General features: G+C 48.1%; 1 protein-coding gene across 3 annotated transcripts in view; it reads left to right on the forward strand.

Moving 5' to 3' along the window:
- The window catches only part of drosha (drosha ribonuclease III), a 190,389-nt gene that overhangs the window by 136,144 nt on the left and 36,607 nt on the right, over window positions 1–17,638 (forward strand). For all 3 annotated transcript variants that reach the window (XR_011947910.1, XM_072510131.1, XM_072510132.1), the window contains exons 27-30: window positions 852–993; window positions 2,789–2,871; window positions 6,433–6,536; window positions 10,614–10,706. Coding sequence is in view for 2 of the 3 variants with exons in the window: in XM_072510131.1 (XP_072366232.1) it covers window positions 852–993; window positions 2,789–2,871; window positions 6,433–6,536; window positions 10,614–10,706 (422 nt within the window). In the remaining variant the exon portion in view is untranslated. The remainder of the gene's footprint in view (window positions 1–851; window positions 994–2,788; window positions 2,872–6,432; window positions 6,537–10,613; window positions 10,707–17,638) is intronic.

Genomic DNA, 17,638 nt, shown 5'->3' on the forward strand with positions numbered 1-17,638 from the left:
GATTTGAGAGTCAACCCCATTGCTTTGGGTCTGGAGTCACATGTAGACCAGACCAGGTAAGGACGGCAGATTTCCTTCCCTAAAGGACATTAGTGAACCGGATGTTTTTTTATGTCAATCAACAATGGTTTCATGGTCCCCCCCATCACTGCGACTTGCTATTAATGAACTGTTGAGGTGTGCCACCGTCTCCCGAATGTGAACCACGTTTCAACAATGTTATAAGGACAAAGTACTGCGGATGCTGTGAATCTGAAATAAGAACAGAAAATTCTGGAAATACTCGGAGACGCCAGCCTCCTGCACCTGGCTGAATTTGTTCAGGCTGAACAGCCCCTCCTTCAGCTCCATTCATTTTCTCCAAATGTCTCTAAATGTTGCCATGAGAACCCATAATATCTTTCGAGGGCTATGAGGAACTATGTTTCTCTCTCTCTGCTGAGTTATTCCAGCATTTCCAGTTTTCTTCATTTTTCCAAAAGAATCTTGCATTGAATCGTGACTGCGCCGGAGGCGAATAACGCCTGTGCGTACCTCCTGCAGAGCAACCCAGTCCGTGCCATGTCCCTGCCCGATTCCCATAGTCCTGCAAGCTTGTTTCCCTCGGGTACCCCAAATTCTGTATCGCGGGACAAAAATCTGATGTGGTTTTTAGAAAGCTCGGTGTCATTTAGAAGACGTGGACTGCGGAGGTACAAGAAAGTAGCTCACCACCACCTTCTCGAGGGCGTATAGGATGGGCAACCAATGTTGCCGCTGCCAGCGACGCACTCATCCTAATTGTACAGAATAGACCTAACCCTGGGAAGGAGGGCATGATAATGTTCCGCTGTGATTTGGTTTCTTTGCAGCTGTTACGAAGCTCCCTGGTCAATAACCGTACCCAGGCCAAAGTGGCAGAAGAGCTGGGCATGCAGGACTTCGCCATCACCAACGACAAGACCAAGAGACCTGTTGCTCTCCGCACCAAGACGCTTGCTGACCTTTTAGAATGTGAGTCCATGCTCCCTTTGGTGTAATGATGTGAACATCACATCCCCATGCTGCAAAAACGTTTCTAAATGAATCCACTCCGCGGCAAAGCTTTATTCTCATTAATTTGACACATCCTCCAACTAATACGTCCGCGGCTCAGTTTGGACGCCTGGTCCCAGCTTGTGAAATCACAATTACGGTGTTTGGGATGAATTTTACAGGGGACTGAGCTGGCTGCTCTCAGAATAACATGTTTAATCATTTAATATACCAACATCTGTCGGTTCATGAAAACTCCAGAAAACCATCTGCTATTTTTATCCTTTTCAAAGCATTTAGATAGAGTTTCCGCCCTCCCCCTGGTGGAAGATTTGACATCCTGATGGAGAAGAAAGTGACTGCTGTGGGGGGATTGGGTTGGGGTGAGGTGAGGTGGGGCGCGGATAGTGAAGAAGGTTAGGCAGTGAGGATTGCCGTATGTTACATTCCCCAGGCGTGTCCTATTCCAAGGACACCCAGCAAATTTAAACCACAAGTTTGACATAAAGAGCCTCTGCGAGCTGCAGAGGTCACGGGCCACTATTTTCCTGGTTATCGTCAAAGGCTGATGTTGGGCAGGAAAAGCGGTGAGGAGGGTGGTGTTCTCCGCCCTATAGTCCGGGGCTTCGAAAAAAAACCTTGAACCCTTGGGCAGCACGGTAGCACAAGTGGATAGCACTTGTGACTTCGCAGCGCCAGGTTCTCAGGTTCGATTCCCCGCTGGGTCACTGTCTGAGCGGAGTCTGCACGTTCTCCCCGTGTCTGCGTGGGTTTCCTCCGGGTGCTCTGGTCTCCTCCCACAGTGCAGGTTAGGTGGTTGACCGTGCTAAATTGCCCTTAGTGGCCAAAAAGGTTAGAAGTTATTGGGTTACGGGGATAGGGTGGAAGTGAGGGCTTAAGTGGGTCAGTGCAGACTCGTTGGGCCGAATGGCCTCCTTCTGCACTGTATGTTCTATGTGACGATTCCCACAACATATCGCTGGCGGGGGAAGGGGGGCTCTGATACGCCCACCCCTGCAGCAACTTAGAAACTCAAGGATCTCGGGGGAGGGGGGGGGTGGAGGGGGGGGGTGGGGGGGGGGGGGGAAGGCGGGGGCTTCAGCGCACGGTAAGCAAACCAGTTCACCCTGGCATTCAGTATCTGGGAATGAGCCTCTCTCCACTGAGCATTGTGCTCACCTGAGTTCCCCTGGGAGCGCACTTTGGGAGACAAGCTGGGTTTCACATCGTTCTGTTTTCACATAGCCGTGGATGAATGTTTTGAGCGGGGGAGGAGGGTTTGCTTCCCATCTACAGGTCTGATAAAGACACGTAAAAATATTCAAATGAGGTTCCCGACATTCAGCGTCGGGAAACCGGGTGACGGACAATCGACGTTAAACGTGATTGTGCACTTCAGACGATCTTCTCTGCTCGCGTTGTCAAACCCACCCGACGTGAGCAGGAGCGGAAAAGAGTTACGATCGTGAGGGCCAGTTGCTTATCTGTCGCACTCCAGCCACGTGAGTTGTGGAAACTATTGCCATTACTCTTGTTAATGAGGCATTGTTCAGTATAGGTCTCAAACTGACAGGCTGCACTTGAGCAACATCATTATCTTAAAACATCGAATGCTCAAACTCAACTGATTTGTCCAAACTTCCCTTGAATAGACCTGTGCAACGTTTTATTAAATGCCATGCGCTAACTAGATGAGACCAAATTTTAATATGTGCTCCAGGGTCTAAATGTTAAAGTGCATCGCTGTTAAAGTGTATTTTTATCTTTTATTTAGCATTCATAGCTGCACTTTATATCGACCAGGATTTGGACTATGTCCGCACCTTCATGAATGTATGTTTCTTCCCACGATTAAAGGTCAGTACGTGTAATCTCATTTCAGCATAAAATTCTTCGGAAATTGTCTCCCCTTTTGGGCACCAGCCGATATCCGGGTGCAAATTTCACTCCGAATTGTACTAGGAGTGTTTTTCTTTAACTACAGTTTCTAAATAACTTAAGCTACCATAACCTGTGCAATCAGACAACGTTTTTGAGTGAACTTTGTTTCAAATGTTTGAGTTATTGCTCCTTGCTGTTTTTAAGAATGGCAACTTGGTTCCATTCGATTACGACAACTGAAAACGGCTGCCAAAAAAACCATGGGCTGGATTCTGCGTTTTTGGGACTATGACCCCCACGCCGTCGTGAAAACTGTGACCTATTACGCCAGGAAAACTGGCGTCAAAAGGCCACAGATTCACAGCCTTGCTGGGGGCTAGGAGGCAGCTGTCGATACGGTCCGCCGCACTTCCGGATCAGAGGCCGTGCATGCGTACGACGGCAGCCTCCATTGGCCACGCCGTGCTCCATGGCAGACTCAGACCACGGACCTGGACCGCGGAAATCGGCCGCTCGCCCGGCCCGGACCGCCCGCACAAAAAAAAACTAGTCCCGAATGAGGCCCGCCGATGCGCCCCCCCCCCCCCCCCCCCCTTGCCTGTGGCGGCCCTGGATTCAGTCTGCAGCTGCCATGCGGGTATCACGGACGGTCACGGTTGAATGGAACCCAGGCTCAAAAGGCCGTAACTTGTACTTTTTTTTAATGAAACGTGGAGGAACAAAGTCACGGGACCGCTAATTAGTTTTAACAACAAGAAAAACATTTTGTTAAAAGGAAAAGTAGAATTATGGTACTATACTCCTTTACTCCCGACTTTAGTTGAACGATTACACACAGATTTCAGGACTAACATGGGTTACAAAGTACATCTTAATCTACAATGGACTCATTAATCCACAAAATCCCGTTGAAGCAAACAAGATGACTATGGTAAGACACACTCCTGTCTTAACCCAAGGAAATCCCTCCCAGATGATTCTTACACAGTGAGCCGCCTTGTCTCCCTGAACTCCGGCTTCCACACCAGTGATTTCAAATCCCGCTGTCAAAAGTTACCCTTTCAAATCTTCCTTTAAATTATTCTTCCCCTTCACTGCTGCCATCGGGGTTTCGCTGTCAGGTTTTACACCTCTCCCTTCAGGGTTCCTTTGTCTTCAAGGTTTTTACAGAAACCCCCAGCTCCAATCCACTGATAGCTGCAATGATTTCAAATAATTCGCCCCTTGCAGTTTGCCCGGAGGTGGGGGGGGGGGGGGGGGGGGGGGGGGGGGCAGAGGTCTTTGGAGCCCTGACATGGTCGGGGACAGGGCAGGGTGCTGTCCCCTGGCACCCTGGTTGGCACACCCTGGGTTGATATGCCAGGGGGCATTGCCACAAAAGGGGCAGATTGTGGGGGGGGGGGGGGAGGTGGAAGCCTTCAGTGACCCCATATCAGTGTGTGGGGGGGGATAGGTTGAGTCACTGAAAGCCGCAATTGGGGGCTGGGGCCGGATGCCCGCGAGTGGGGGGGGGAAGGGGTCTCTGCCGACGAGTTGGGGGCGGCTGTTGGGTTGTCTGGCGATCGGGGCACCTTTTGTTAAAGGACGCCTGATCTCCGAGAAGCTGGCATCTTTAGGTCTTGCACCTCTCTTTCCCAGCTGGAATTTCTCCAAGCTTCAAAAAAATGACTTGAGTGCGGGAAAATTGCAATGGGGATCATGTTGGGACAGCCGGTCGGAGATTTGCTGGTTCTCCTGACCAAAACGACACTTGGTCATTTTTTGGGAGAATTTTGCCCCATGCCTCCCAAACGGCAGTAATTTCTCACAATCCTCGGAACTACTGCAGATCTCTTTTTGGCCGCTCACGAGCCAAAATCTTTTCAACTCTCTGTGACTTTACTGAACGGTAATCTGTTCTGGATCCCAGTTTCCTCTGTTCTGTTAACTCCAGACTTCTTGGAAACGTCCCTTCGTTCCCTAGTTTCATAAGTAGCTGGATTTTAGTTTTCTTAATCATTACTCAATGGTATGACATTTCTTCCAGCAAGGCTGAGAGAGATGTTCCCCCTTTGGCATTCTAAAAACAACTGCTTCCAGCAGAGTTGTGGGAGCTGCCTCTCTCTCGCTACCTATCTCCAGCTGCAATTAAATTAACTAAACTAAAACGTAAAAGCTTCTCTAGCTTACAAGGCCCCAGTTGCTAAGCAACCACTGCTGGTTTATTTAATCCTCACGCTGTAGCCCTCTAAAAGCACAATAGAATCATATTTGGAATTGAAATCAACCCTCACACATACAGACACCTTTGGCCAGCATGAATCTACCGGTTTTACCATTCCAGGCACAGAAACATTAAATGAACCCCCACTTAAAACTATACCTTATTTCTAATGTTTACCAATACAAATATAAATCCCTTCAAACTATCTTTATTTTCCTAACAGAGTAAATTAACCAATTTAAATCTTTGAACAATGCCTGTTAGTGTCGTTGCACCGAACCCAAGGGCCTGTCTCAGAACCCACAAACTGGTGCCATTGAGAGACCCTCCCAGTGCTGATTTAAGGTGGTCTAGGGGTCCAGTTTTGTGGGGGAAGGTCCCAGCTGCTGGCACAATCTTTTGAAGCTCGCACTAAAGTTTACGGAAACTAAGAGTACCTGACATAATTTGTACTTGAAACTCCTCAGCTTTTTGCGCTGCTTTGGCAGATTTCCGGAAAGTTCTGCCAGAGAGCCCAGCGCAGCCAGCAGGAATTCCTGCCTGCTTTGTAACCCCATTTCTAATTGTAGCAATGTCTGTTTCTCGGACAATGCCGTGGAGCTTTGTCAGGCCCATACAATCTTCAGCAAAATAATTGAATCAAAAGAACAGGATAACTGCTCATTTTCAGATTACTGTGTGTGGGAGCTTGCTGTGTGCAAATTGGTTACTGCGTTTCCTACAATACGGCGATAACTTAACTTTAAGAGTAAGGTAACGGTACAGTCGCCATAGTCCCAGATGACCATAGACTGATATCCCCTTTTGAGGTGCCTGGTGGCGATTTAACCTGCGGATCACCACACCTCAGGCGAAGGGCAAGGTTGAGAAGGCTGGGCCTTCACGAATAACCTCAGCCGGTACGGGAATCGAACCCACGCTGTTGGCCTCGCTCCGCATCATGAACCAGCCGTCCAGCCAACTGAACTAAACAGGACTTTGTTGACTGTGGATGGTTTGAGATTATGAAGGATGCTATATAAATGTAAGTCTCTTTTATTTCCTCTTTAAATTTTTCTCAATATAGTCCTGCTTTTTATTTTCCTGTCGTGTGCTGTGAGCCTCCATTCCCAGACGGCGCTGCGTGAGACTGTATAAAGCCAGCGGTGGATTGATTTGTAGGTGCTCACTGCATTGTCTGTGTCCAGCACAGCTCACTGGAATACAAAGGCTGAAATGTTCAGTCCGCAAAGGTTACAGTAAACTGGAGTAATTAAATGTACAATACCTGTACTTAACTCGGATGACATGCACACGCTTTAATTTTTAATGACCTCTCTTTTATGTTGGTGCAGGAGTTCATCCTGAACCAGGATTGGAATGACCCCAAATCCCAGCTTCAGCAGTGTTGCCTGACCCTCCGAACCGAGGGGAAAGAGCCAGACATCCCTTTGTACAAGTGAGTTTTATCGGTGTGCGAGTGGACTTTTTTTTTTAATTGGAGGGTGCATATTTCATGTGCACCAGTTGTAGAACGTTACATTTTTGGCCCGCCTAATTAATGGGTTCAGAAGGATTGCACGCCTCCATTTATATTCGATTATTTGTAAGGGCAGCTCCCAGTGCAGTTATTCTACTGTGACTTTTTGTTGCGTAATATTAGGATAAGGGGCCTCTATTGGGGAATGCGTTGCTCTCATCGTCCGTTTTGCTGGAAACAACATGCAAGTAAAAGGTTTTGTGATCGCAGAATTGTTAGAGCGCAGAATGAAAATGAAATGAAAATCGCTTATTGTCACAAGTAGGCTTCAAATGAATTTACTGTGAAAAGCCCCTAGTCGCCACATTCCGGCGCCTGTTCGGGGAGGCCGGTACGGGACCGTCCAGACCATCCAAATGAGCGATTCAGCTGGTGCCTTTCCCGCCGCCTTCGCATTCCTGATCCTAGTCACTCACCGCACAAAAGGTTTCCCCTCGTGATGCCGGTGGAAAGGATTAGCAAACTAATCACCCGGATTTAATGAAGTCTTTAGAATTCCAGTCCTCTGAATATTAACAGTGGGAAATCAGGGAATGGGATTCTTTTCCTGTTTTAAAGCCTCACGGGGTGATTGATGGGAAATCTGTGCTTATTGCTCATCAGCAGTAAAGTCTGACCAAAAGATAGCCGTTTTACTCGGGCGGGGGCGGGGCTAAATTTTGCATTGTATGGGTTAACAAAATAAATGATTTACATCATTACAGTGCACGATAGAGAGCTTATTATGTCACAGATTTTGAGTTTGTAGGATTAATGGTTGGTCAATGTGAAATTCTGAAGTACCTGTTCCAACGCTCCGTCCTGGCCAACCTCCGATGGGCGGCACAGTGGTTAGCACTGTTGCTTCACAGCATCAGGTACCCAGGTTCGATTCCCAGGTTGGGACACTGTGTGGAGTCTGCACGTTCTCCCCGTGTCTGCGTGAGTTTCCTCCGGGTGCTCCGGTTTCCTCCATGCCCCGAAAGACATGCTTGTTGGGTAAATTGGACATTCTGAATTCTCCCTCAGTGTACCCGAACAGGCGCCTGAGTGTGGCGACTAGGAGATTTTCACAGTAACTTCGTTGCAGTGTTAATGTCAGTCGACTTGTGACGCTAATAAAGACTACTATTATTAATTTCCTCCATAATCTTGAGATAGTCAAACCTCTGCTGCCCTTATCCTAACTCCTGTTAGATCCTGTTCACCCATTGCCCATGTTCATTGGCCTTTATTGGGCTTCTGGTCCGGTTTAAAAACTCCACCTTGCTTTCATTGCTATCGTTGCTACCTGTCTGGGAACACTCCAGTGCCACAACCTTCTGAGATCTGCACGCTCCTCAAACCGGTAGTCGATCAGGTGCTGGAGGAGCTTTGCAGACGACACAAAGGTTGGTGGAATTGCGGATAGCGATGAGGACTGTCAGAGGATACAGCAGGATTTAGATTGTTTGGAGACTTGGGCGGAGAGATGGCAGATGGAGTTTAATCCGGACAAATGTGAGGTAATGCATTTTGGAAGGTCTAATGCAGGTAGGGAATATACAGTGAATGGTAGAACCCTCAAGAGTATTGAAAGTCAAAGAGATCTAGGAGTACAGGTCCACAGGTCATTGAAAGGGGCAACACAGGTGGAGAAGGTAGTCAAGAAGGCATACGGCATGCTTGCCTTCATTGGCCGGGGCATTGAGTATAAGAATTGGCAAGTCATGTTGCAGCTGTATAGAACCTTAGTTGGGCCACACTTGGAGTATAGTGTTCAATTCTGGTCGCCACACTACCAGAAGGATGTGGAGGCTTTAGAGAGGGTGCAGAAGAGATTTACCAGAATGTTGCCTGGTATGGAGGTCATTAGCTATGAGGAGCGGTTGAATAAACTCGGTTTGTTCTCACTGGAACGAAGGAGATTGAGGGGCGACCTGATAGAGGTCTACAAAATTATGAGGGGCATAGACAGAGTGGATAGTCAGAGGCTTTTCCCCGGGGTAGAGGGATCAATTACTAGGGGGCATAGGTTTAAGGTGAGAGGGGCAAGGTTTAGAGTCGATGTACGAGGCAAGTTTTTTACGCAGAGGGTAGTGGATGCCTGGAACTCTCTACCGGAGGAGGTGGTGGAAGCAGGGACGATAGTGACATTTAAGGGGCATCTTGACAAATACATGAATAGGATGGGAATAAAGGGATACGGACCCAGGAAGTGTAGAAGATTGTAGTTTAGTCGGGCAGCATGGTCGGCACGGGCTTGGAGGGCCGAAGGGCCTGTTCCTGTGCTGTACATTTCTTTGTTCTTTGAGCTGTAAAGAATCATTGGTGCACAGGCATTTTGGTTTTTCTGCTATTTTCTTCTTGACTGATAACAAAACCTATTCTCGCAAATGTCATGTTTCAAATCTTTTCTTTCTCTTCTGTAAAGTGGTAATTTCTTTATCAGTAGGGGAAATCTAGCCCTTTCACCTTTATTGTTTGATTGTTTCTCACGCGTGCTTCTGTATTTTTCCGTTGTCTTCAGTGTCAGTTAAATATTTCTGGCTCTGAGTCGACACGTGCTACCTTTCTTCAGCCTCTGGCCCTCTGTTCTTGTGTCAATGAAAGTGCGTCGGAATAATTCAAGCGCTTCGATTAATGTAATTAAACTGATGTTGAATATTTTTTCCCATTCGAGCGACTTGATTGAAACCTTTCAGGTCCTAAGGGGTATTGACAGGGCGGATGTGGAGAGGATGTTTCCTCTTGAGGGAGAATCTAGAACCGGGGGCGGGGGGGGGCGGTCACCGTTTAAAAATAAGGGGGCGGCCATTTAGGACTGGGATGAGGAGAATTTGTTTTCTGAAGGTTATGAGTCCCTGGAACTCTCTTCGTGAAAAGTCGGTGGAAACAAAGTCTTTGAATATTTTTAAGGCCGAGCTGGATAGGTTGGTGATTAAGAGGGGGGAAAGGTTATCAGGGGTAGGCAGGAGGTGAGATTACAATCAGATCGGTCATAATCTTATTGAATGGCGGAACAGACTCGAGGGGCCTACTCCTGCTCCTAATTAATACGTTCCTATGCCTTGTCAGGTTACTATAGGGTGCCACAGGAGGTCAGGAAACAGGTACAAGTTTCAGGTTGCCTACTATGTAGTCCTTTTTTTAAATATAAATTTAAGAGTACCCAATTATTTTTTTGCCAATTAAGGGACAATCCACCTACCCAGCACATCTTTGTGTTGTGGGGGCGAAACTCACGCAGACACGGGGAGAATTGCAAACTCCACGCGGACAGTGACCCGGGGCCGGGATTCGAACCCGGGTCCTCAGCGCCGTGAGGCAGCAGTGCTAACCCACTGTGCCGCCCTCAGTCCCTCTTATTTGATCAGAATGGATAAGCTCATTGTTTTAAATCAGAATATACTCTGCCACTACAGACTAGTTTTCTGTTTTGTTCATGGGATGTGGGAATCACCAGCAAAGGCAGCATTTATTGCCCATCCCTAATTGCCCTTAGCTGAGTGGCTTGCCAGTCCTTTTGGAGGGCAGGTATAGGACAACCTTGGTGCCGAGGCTCCAGACTCACACTCGAGGCAGAGCCGGTAGGGCTGGCAGATTTCCTTGAGGGATCCAACAGATTCGTGGTTCACCATTGTTGAGACCAGCTTTTTATTCCAGATTTATTTAATTGATTGGATTTGAGTTCCCCAGCTGCCGTGGCAGAATTTGAACTTGTGTCTCTGGATCATTAACCCGGGTCTCGAGATCACTAACCCGGTAACGTAAGCTCTGTATTCCTGCCCCGTTTAAAATCCGTCGGCGTTAGATTCATGTGGCGAGAGGATTTAATTACGTGAGAAATCTTTTCCCTTTTGAGTGTTTGTAATGAATGGAAAACCCTGGTCTGCCCACACTGTGGAAGTGACAACTTCAGCAGGATTAATTCGGAACAACTGCACCATGAGACACCAGTAAACATTTTATGTGAATGCAAAGTATTGACCCTGTTTCAGACTGTGACTATTGAGATTGTGCATTTTCATCTATCAGGATTCTTCAGACAGTGGGACCATCCCATGCCAGGACGTACACTGTGGCTGTTTATTTCAAAGGAGAGAGGATTGGCTGTGGTACAGGTCCAAGGTAGGATTGTATTTCTGAATGTTGCGGTGTTATTTCCAGAGCCATTTTTTGCGATTGTTCCTGGTGAGGTGTACAGCCTGGCAAATGGGCCCGGTTATATTCAAGAAAGCCAGTTGATGAAGGATAGAATTGACACCGTGGCACAGTGGTTCGCACTGCTGCCTCACAGCTCTCGGGACCCGGGTTCAATTCCGGCCTCGGGTCACTGTCTGTGCGGAGTCTGCACGATCTCCCCGTGTCTGAGTGGGTTTCCTCCCACAGTCCAAAGAAGTGCAGGTTAGGTGAATTGGCTGTGCTAAATTGCCCCTTGGCATCCAAAAGGTTAAGTGGTATCTATTTTTCTTATTTGTTCATGGGATGGGCATTTATTGCCCATCCTTAATTACCCTTGAGAAGGTGATGATGAGCTGCCTCCTCAAACCACTGCAATCCATGTGATGTAGGTACATCCACAGTGCAGTTAGGGAAGGAGTTCCAGGATTTTGACCCAGCGACAGTGAAGCAATGACGATATGTTTCCAAGTATATACAGCACAATGAGTAACTTGGAGTGAATGGTGGACAGGCTTTGGGGAGTCAGGGGGTGAGTTACTTGCCGCAGGATTCCTAGCCTCTGACCTGCTCGTAGCCACAGTATTCATATGGCTAGTCCAGTTTCAAGTCAATGGCGACCGTCAGGGTGTTGATAGTGGGGGGACTCAGCGATGGTAATGCCATTGAATGTCAATGGGTGATGGTTTGATTCTGTCTTATTGCTGGAGATGGCTCAGCTGTCACCTCCCAGCACTCCGAAGGCAACACTTAAAAACAATATGCTGCAGGTACTGGAGATCCGAAATAAAAGCCAAAAATGCTGGATAAACTCAGCAGGTCTGGCAGCTAAAATGATCCCGAACCAGACCCTAACGTTTGCTAGGGTACCTGACAGAAGCTTCGATATTTATTTAATTTGTAAAGCTGTGAGGAAAGGATACTTTGCGTCAGGTATGACTGCACGCACAAATAGGGACATGGTATATTAAAACAAACTTCATTATTAATCTAACTTTAATATCGATTACCAGTTAAATAATGCTGATCAATAAAATAAAACCCTCTAACTGCTTCTTTATCTCCAATCAAGCAAAACCACTCTCCGGTCAAAACCCACTTTTAAATAGGTAGCAAGGTAGTTACCAAATCCCTGGATAAGGAATTCCTGCAAAAGACTGCCTGGAGAGGAATCCTTCAGGAAACGGCCCGCAGATTCTTGCCTTGTCAAACGGCGGCTTTTTTTTCCCAGAAGCTGCTGTTCTGTTCGCAACCACATCTAAACTGACTGACTCACTGCTGAAGACCTGGTACAGACCTAACGCCTCCCGTAAAATATATTATCCTATTTCCACTCAATTCACATGGCCTGTTTACTTAAGTTTAAACAGAATGTGTTTAATTCTCTTCCCCCCCCCCCCCCCGGAAATCCGAACAAAAATCCATTAGGCTTGCCCTTTCACATATAAGGATGATCTCACTTTTACGATGCTTTAATTACCCCTTCTATGGCCACAGTGTCTGTCTGTCTTTTAAACCAGATTTTTTAAAAACACTACTGCAAAGGACATATGCACAAACTGCACCAGGTGCATATAATGCAATATATTTCTGAAATTCCAATATTCATCATCGAGCAACTGTGGCATGAGAAACATTTTGCGTTTGTATGACTTTTCCTTGGAAGAAGGGTCATGCTGCCAGGAACCTGCCAGACCCACTGAGTTTATTCCAGAGTGTCCGTGTCGTCCAGAGCAAGGAAAATTAGCAGCTTTTGGTTAGTAAAAGTTTGGCTTTCTGGGAGATGGGGTCGCACCACTCTTATCTTTTGCAAACTATTTTATATTAACCCTGCGATGAGCTATTAGCTAATTTAGTGCACTTATTACTGGCAGGTTGTTCTGTGATGTGCGTTAACCTGTAAGTTACAGAGATTGTTGTAGATTTACCTGGGATGGAGAAAGGGACAGTCGCCGGAGACTAACAGAATTGGCATTGAACCTACTTTAAAATCGTCAACTGGCATTTTGTACATATGAGCTGATTTTTGTGCATGTGTTTCGTGAATTGTGCCCTGAAATTATTTAGAATGGTTTCTGCCAGATGAAATTTAGCCAAGAATTACCAGACCCCCTGGAGGAAAACGTCTGGCACAGCCGCAACTTTACACAGGTGATTGGGTTTAACAAGCTCAGCTGTCAAATTTCAAAGTTCCCAAGTCGATCGCCAGACTTAATGGGGATGTTGTAAACGTCATTTTCACCTCCTTTACTGCGATGGCATTGATTCTTCCTTTTGTTCCTTGGAAACATTAATTTTCCAGACCGGAATCAGCCATAACTCTACTCTATTAGCCCCTCCTTGCCCTGTGCAGGTATTATTCCCGATTCTGTAGCCGATCATAAAACAGCGTCCATACAAATTAATCTTGACTTTAAGAATGTTAAACTGAGTATTACTGAGAAACGAGACATGCTGTCGACACTTTTTGCCTGCACTCCTCAGGACAAACAACAATGCCAGACAGATCTGGATTCTCCCATGAAAACCAACTAGGCACCATAAAATGGCGAGGGGTACAGGAAAGATACTGAATCACTAATTATTTTTAAAGTTTTTGGCACAGCAGTCAGCACTGCTGCCTCACAGCGCCAGGGACCCGGGTTCAATCCCGACCTCGGGTGACTGTCTGAGTGGAGTTTGCACTTTCTCCCCGTGTCTGCGTGGGTTTCCTCCGGATGCTCCGGGTTCCTCCCACAGTCCAAAGATGTGCCGGTTAGGTGGATTGGCCACGCTGAATTGCCCCTAATGTCCATTGGTTAGTTGGAGTTACGGGGATAGGGCGGGGGATTGGGCCTAGGTAGGGCATCCTTTCAGAGGGTCGGTGCTGACTCGATGGGTCGAATGGCCTCCTCCTCCACTCGATGATTCCAATGCCAAATTTCAAAGGGAATATTTGAAAACGTGTACGAGTGTGGTAAAAATTACACCAGCCAATTGAAGATTATCAGTTGAGCTCACAATGTAACTCAGTTTACACTTGCTACACACTGAGACTATATTCATGTGCAGGGACATGACCTCCTGAACACAAAAGGAATATGTCCAGACATTACACCTTTTCTGAATAGACAAAAGTATGGGGGACACTAGCTCCCCAGGGAATTTGCTATGGCAACGCCTCGACCAATCAGCCCCCCTTTCCACACGCAGTATAAACCGTCGTTTCCTTTTGAAATTTGGCATTCCTGTGTCTATCGTGATGAGTGAAAGATGAGAATCTTCCACAGCATGAGCGTTTTATCAGCAGTACTCTAGTTCTGTATGGCCAAATGACTGTTAATATCAAACAGCCCAGACAACCCGACAAACATCCATTTTGTTGCATGCAGATTTGAACAGTACAGAACGTGCACAAGCTACATTGAACATCTTAAGTGGAAATATTTGAATGTTTAATTACCCTTTCTCATAACCCATTTGAAAGCTAATGACTGTAATCACCAGTGTGGCAGAAATGAAGCAGAGGTATTGTGCAGCAATAGCATAAAATAATTAACCGTTGTGGGTGTATGCAATTTCCTGTGTGATTTAACCTTTCCTTTGACACAAGTTATTGATTGTTGGAGCATTGCTATTTGAACAGCAGGATATTATCTTTCTTTATTTGTGGAGATTTCTCTCTTAAATTTGCTGTCAGGATTACGGTCCGACTTGGAGAGCGTTCTGGCTGAACCCGCTGGATTGCGACGGCACAAGTGAGCCAGCAAAGCATTTGTTTTTTTAACCTGAGAATTCCGGGCAAGGTCACTTCTGGTTGCGGCTATGCGGAGCTAAGCCGTACGATACGGCAGCTCCCGCGAAAATGACTTTCGGGCTCGATAGAAGAGCCCCAATGGAACTTTTTTCACAGCCAACCCGTGGGGAAGAGAGGCGAGAGGTCCCCTACTAACTTGTATGGACCGGACCCGCAGCGAAACGACCAAAAAAGTGGCATTGGAGCAGCGGGAGAAGAGAGGGAAAACAAGCAAAATGGCGGCGGCCGGGGACAAAGAAGGAGATGCAGGAATTCATCAAGCGCTGCTTCGAGGAGCTGCGTAAGGAGATGGGGGCGCCTATGTTGGCAATAATTGAAGGACTGGGGGCAACTCAGAAAGCCCACGAGGTGAAGATCCAGGAGATCCAGGACAAAGTGAGTGAGAATGAGGACGAGCTTTTGGGCCTGGCGGTGAAAGTGGAGCGGCACGAGGCGCTACACAAGACGTGGGCGGGAAGACTCGAAGACCTGGAGAACAGGTCGAGGAGGAATAATCTGAGGATCCTGGGTCTCCCAGAAGGAGTGGAGGGGGCTGACGCCGCGGCATATGCGGGCACAATGATCGGGGCGCTGATGGGCGCGGAGGCCCCCCCGGGATTGCTGGAGCTGGAAGGGGCGCACCGAGTGCTGGCGAGGAAGCCCAAGACAAATGAGCCGCCAAGGGCGATGGTGGTGAGATTTCACCGGTTTACGGACAGAGAGAGGGTCCTGAAATGGGCCAAGAAGGAGCAGAGCAGCAAGTGGGACAATGCGGAGATCAGAATATACCCGGACTGGAGCGCGGAGGTTGCTAAGCGGAGAGCGGGTTTCAACCGGGCCAAAGCGGTGCTGCATCGGAAAGGAGTGAAATTTGGAATGTTGCAGCCAGCGCGACTGTGGGTTACACATAATGGCCAACACCACTACTTCGAAACGCCCGAAGAGGCGTGGACCTTTATACTAACTGAAAAGTTGGACTCTAATTGAGGGTTTGTGAGGGTGGGGGGTGTTTGAGGGTTAAAGTACGATGGTTGTTGTATATAGGGGGTCAATCACGCGCAGGGAATGTTATATGGGCTGTGGGAGAGAGACAAGGCCGCGACAGGAGCTGCGCCAGAGGGGGCGGGGCAGGCTGTGGAAAGCGCGGGGTTCTTTTCCCGTGCGCGGGAAGAAAGGCGGGTAGGGGAACAAAGGAACGTATATTGATGGGGAGACTCCCACAAGGGTCAATGGGATGGCGGGGGAAGCCGGGGTCAGCAGGTGTCAGCTGACTTACGGGAGTGATATGGGGGAGCAAAACAGCTAGACAGGGGTCTAGCGGGGGGGGGGGGGGGATAGGGGGGAGGGTTGCTGCTGCACTGGCCGAAAGGGAATGGGACACAGAAGAGGTGGTCGGGACGGAGGTCCCCCAGCCGGGGGACCGGAGGGTGAGGGAGACGTGGACACGGGTCTGGCCCAGAAAAGGAGATGGCTAGCCGGCGGGGCGGGGGGGGGGGGGGGAGGGGGAGGTGGGAGGGTGTGTGAGAGCCCCTCCAATCCGGCTGATAACGTGGACGTGAGGGGCCTGAATGGGCTTAAGAAGGGGATGGGTAGGACAGGTATTTCACTCGGGACTGGACGCGAAAAATAGAGGGGTGGCAATTCTGGTGGGAAAGCATGTGTCACTTGGGGCCAAGACTATCGTAGTGGATAATGGAGGGAGATATGTAATGGTGAGCGGTAGGCTGCAAGGGACGTGGGTGGTGTTGGTAAACGTATACGCCCCGAACTGGGATGATGCTGGATTCATGAAGCGCATGTTGGGGCGCATTCCGGACCTGGAGGTAGGAGGCCTGATAATGGGAGGGGACTTCAATACAGTGTTGGATCCAGCACTGGACCACTCCAGATCAAGGACTGGAAAGAGGCCGGCGGCGGCCAAGGTGCTCAGGGGGTTTATGGATCAGATGGGGGGAGTGGACCTATGGGGGCTTGTAAGACCGCAGGCCAGGGAATTTTCTTTCTTTTCCCACGAGAATTCCGGGCAAACTGAGTTGGTCAGGAGAGAGAATCAGAGTTAACATTTCAGGTTGATGACCTTTCATCGGAACTGGAACACATTTGTAACGATGCCCTGGACCGGGCCAGTGCCCGTTCAATTCCAGCTTCACTTCACCGGGAGTCGCAACACTTTTATTTTAAAATATCCGAGTCCTTCGGCCGCCCAATAATTACAGTCACTAGGTTTGTAAATTCAAACACAATTAAACTTTTGTTGTTAACTGTAACTATAATTAAATAGGCAACAAATGAAACTGGTTAACTACGATCTAATCTCTAACCCCCCTCCACCCACACTTATGACTCACCCCACCCTCTACACGCATACACAGATAAACAAACACAGAGGGGAAAGAGGGGTGTAAAGTAATGATGAAAGTAAATGGATGAGAGTCTTTGTTTCAGGTGGACGTCCTCCAGTTAGTTTCTTCTTCAGTCTAGGCTTTTAGATAGATGTTATCTTTTCTTTCAGCTTGTGATGGTTTTCATTGAAGACTCACAGAAATGGCAGGCAGCATTCAAGAGAGCGAGCTTCTTCTCTCAGGGTCTAGAAGCTTCTGCCTTCAGACAGTAGGCAGCAGAGCAGAGAGAGAGAGACGCTTCCACCTTCAGGGTCCAGTGGCTTCTCTTCGGTTTTCTCCGAAAATCCCCACCTGACGGGAAACGATCGCTGTCTTTTGCTGGGCAGAATACTGTCCCTGGCCAATCCATTGGCCACCAGCCAACCAACTTTTGAATGCGAATCTTTGCAGGTAATTAAGTCTTTCCAGGTCCAGACAGTGGGACTGGAGAGAGGGATAATCACAGGTTAAAGAGGTGTGAATTATCTCAAGCCAGGACAGTTGGTTGGATTTCGCAAGCCCAGGCCAGATGGTGGGGGGTGAATGTAATGCGACATGAATCCAAGGTCCCAGTTGAGGCCGTATTCATGCGTGTATTCCACTGAGGTGGCCTTCTTCGCGGTGTCACATGTGGCTGTGTCTCTGCCAGCAGTGGGGCTGGTTCAGGGGGTGTGTATCAAGTCAGAAACATCAACCCATGAACAGCCCAGTGAAGTTGGCGGGCA

This window comes from Scyliorhinus torazame, chromosome 6 (assembly GCF_047496885.1).
Source record: "Scyliorhinus torazame isolate Kashiwa2021f chromosome 6, sScyTor2.1, whole genome shotgun sequence".
NCBI lineage: Eukaryota > Metazoa > Chordata > Chondrichthyes > Carcharhiniformes > Scyliorhinidae > Scyliorhinus > Scyliorhinus torazame.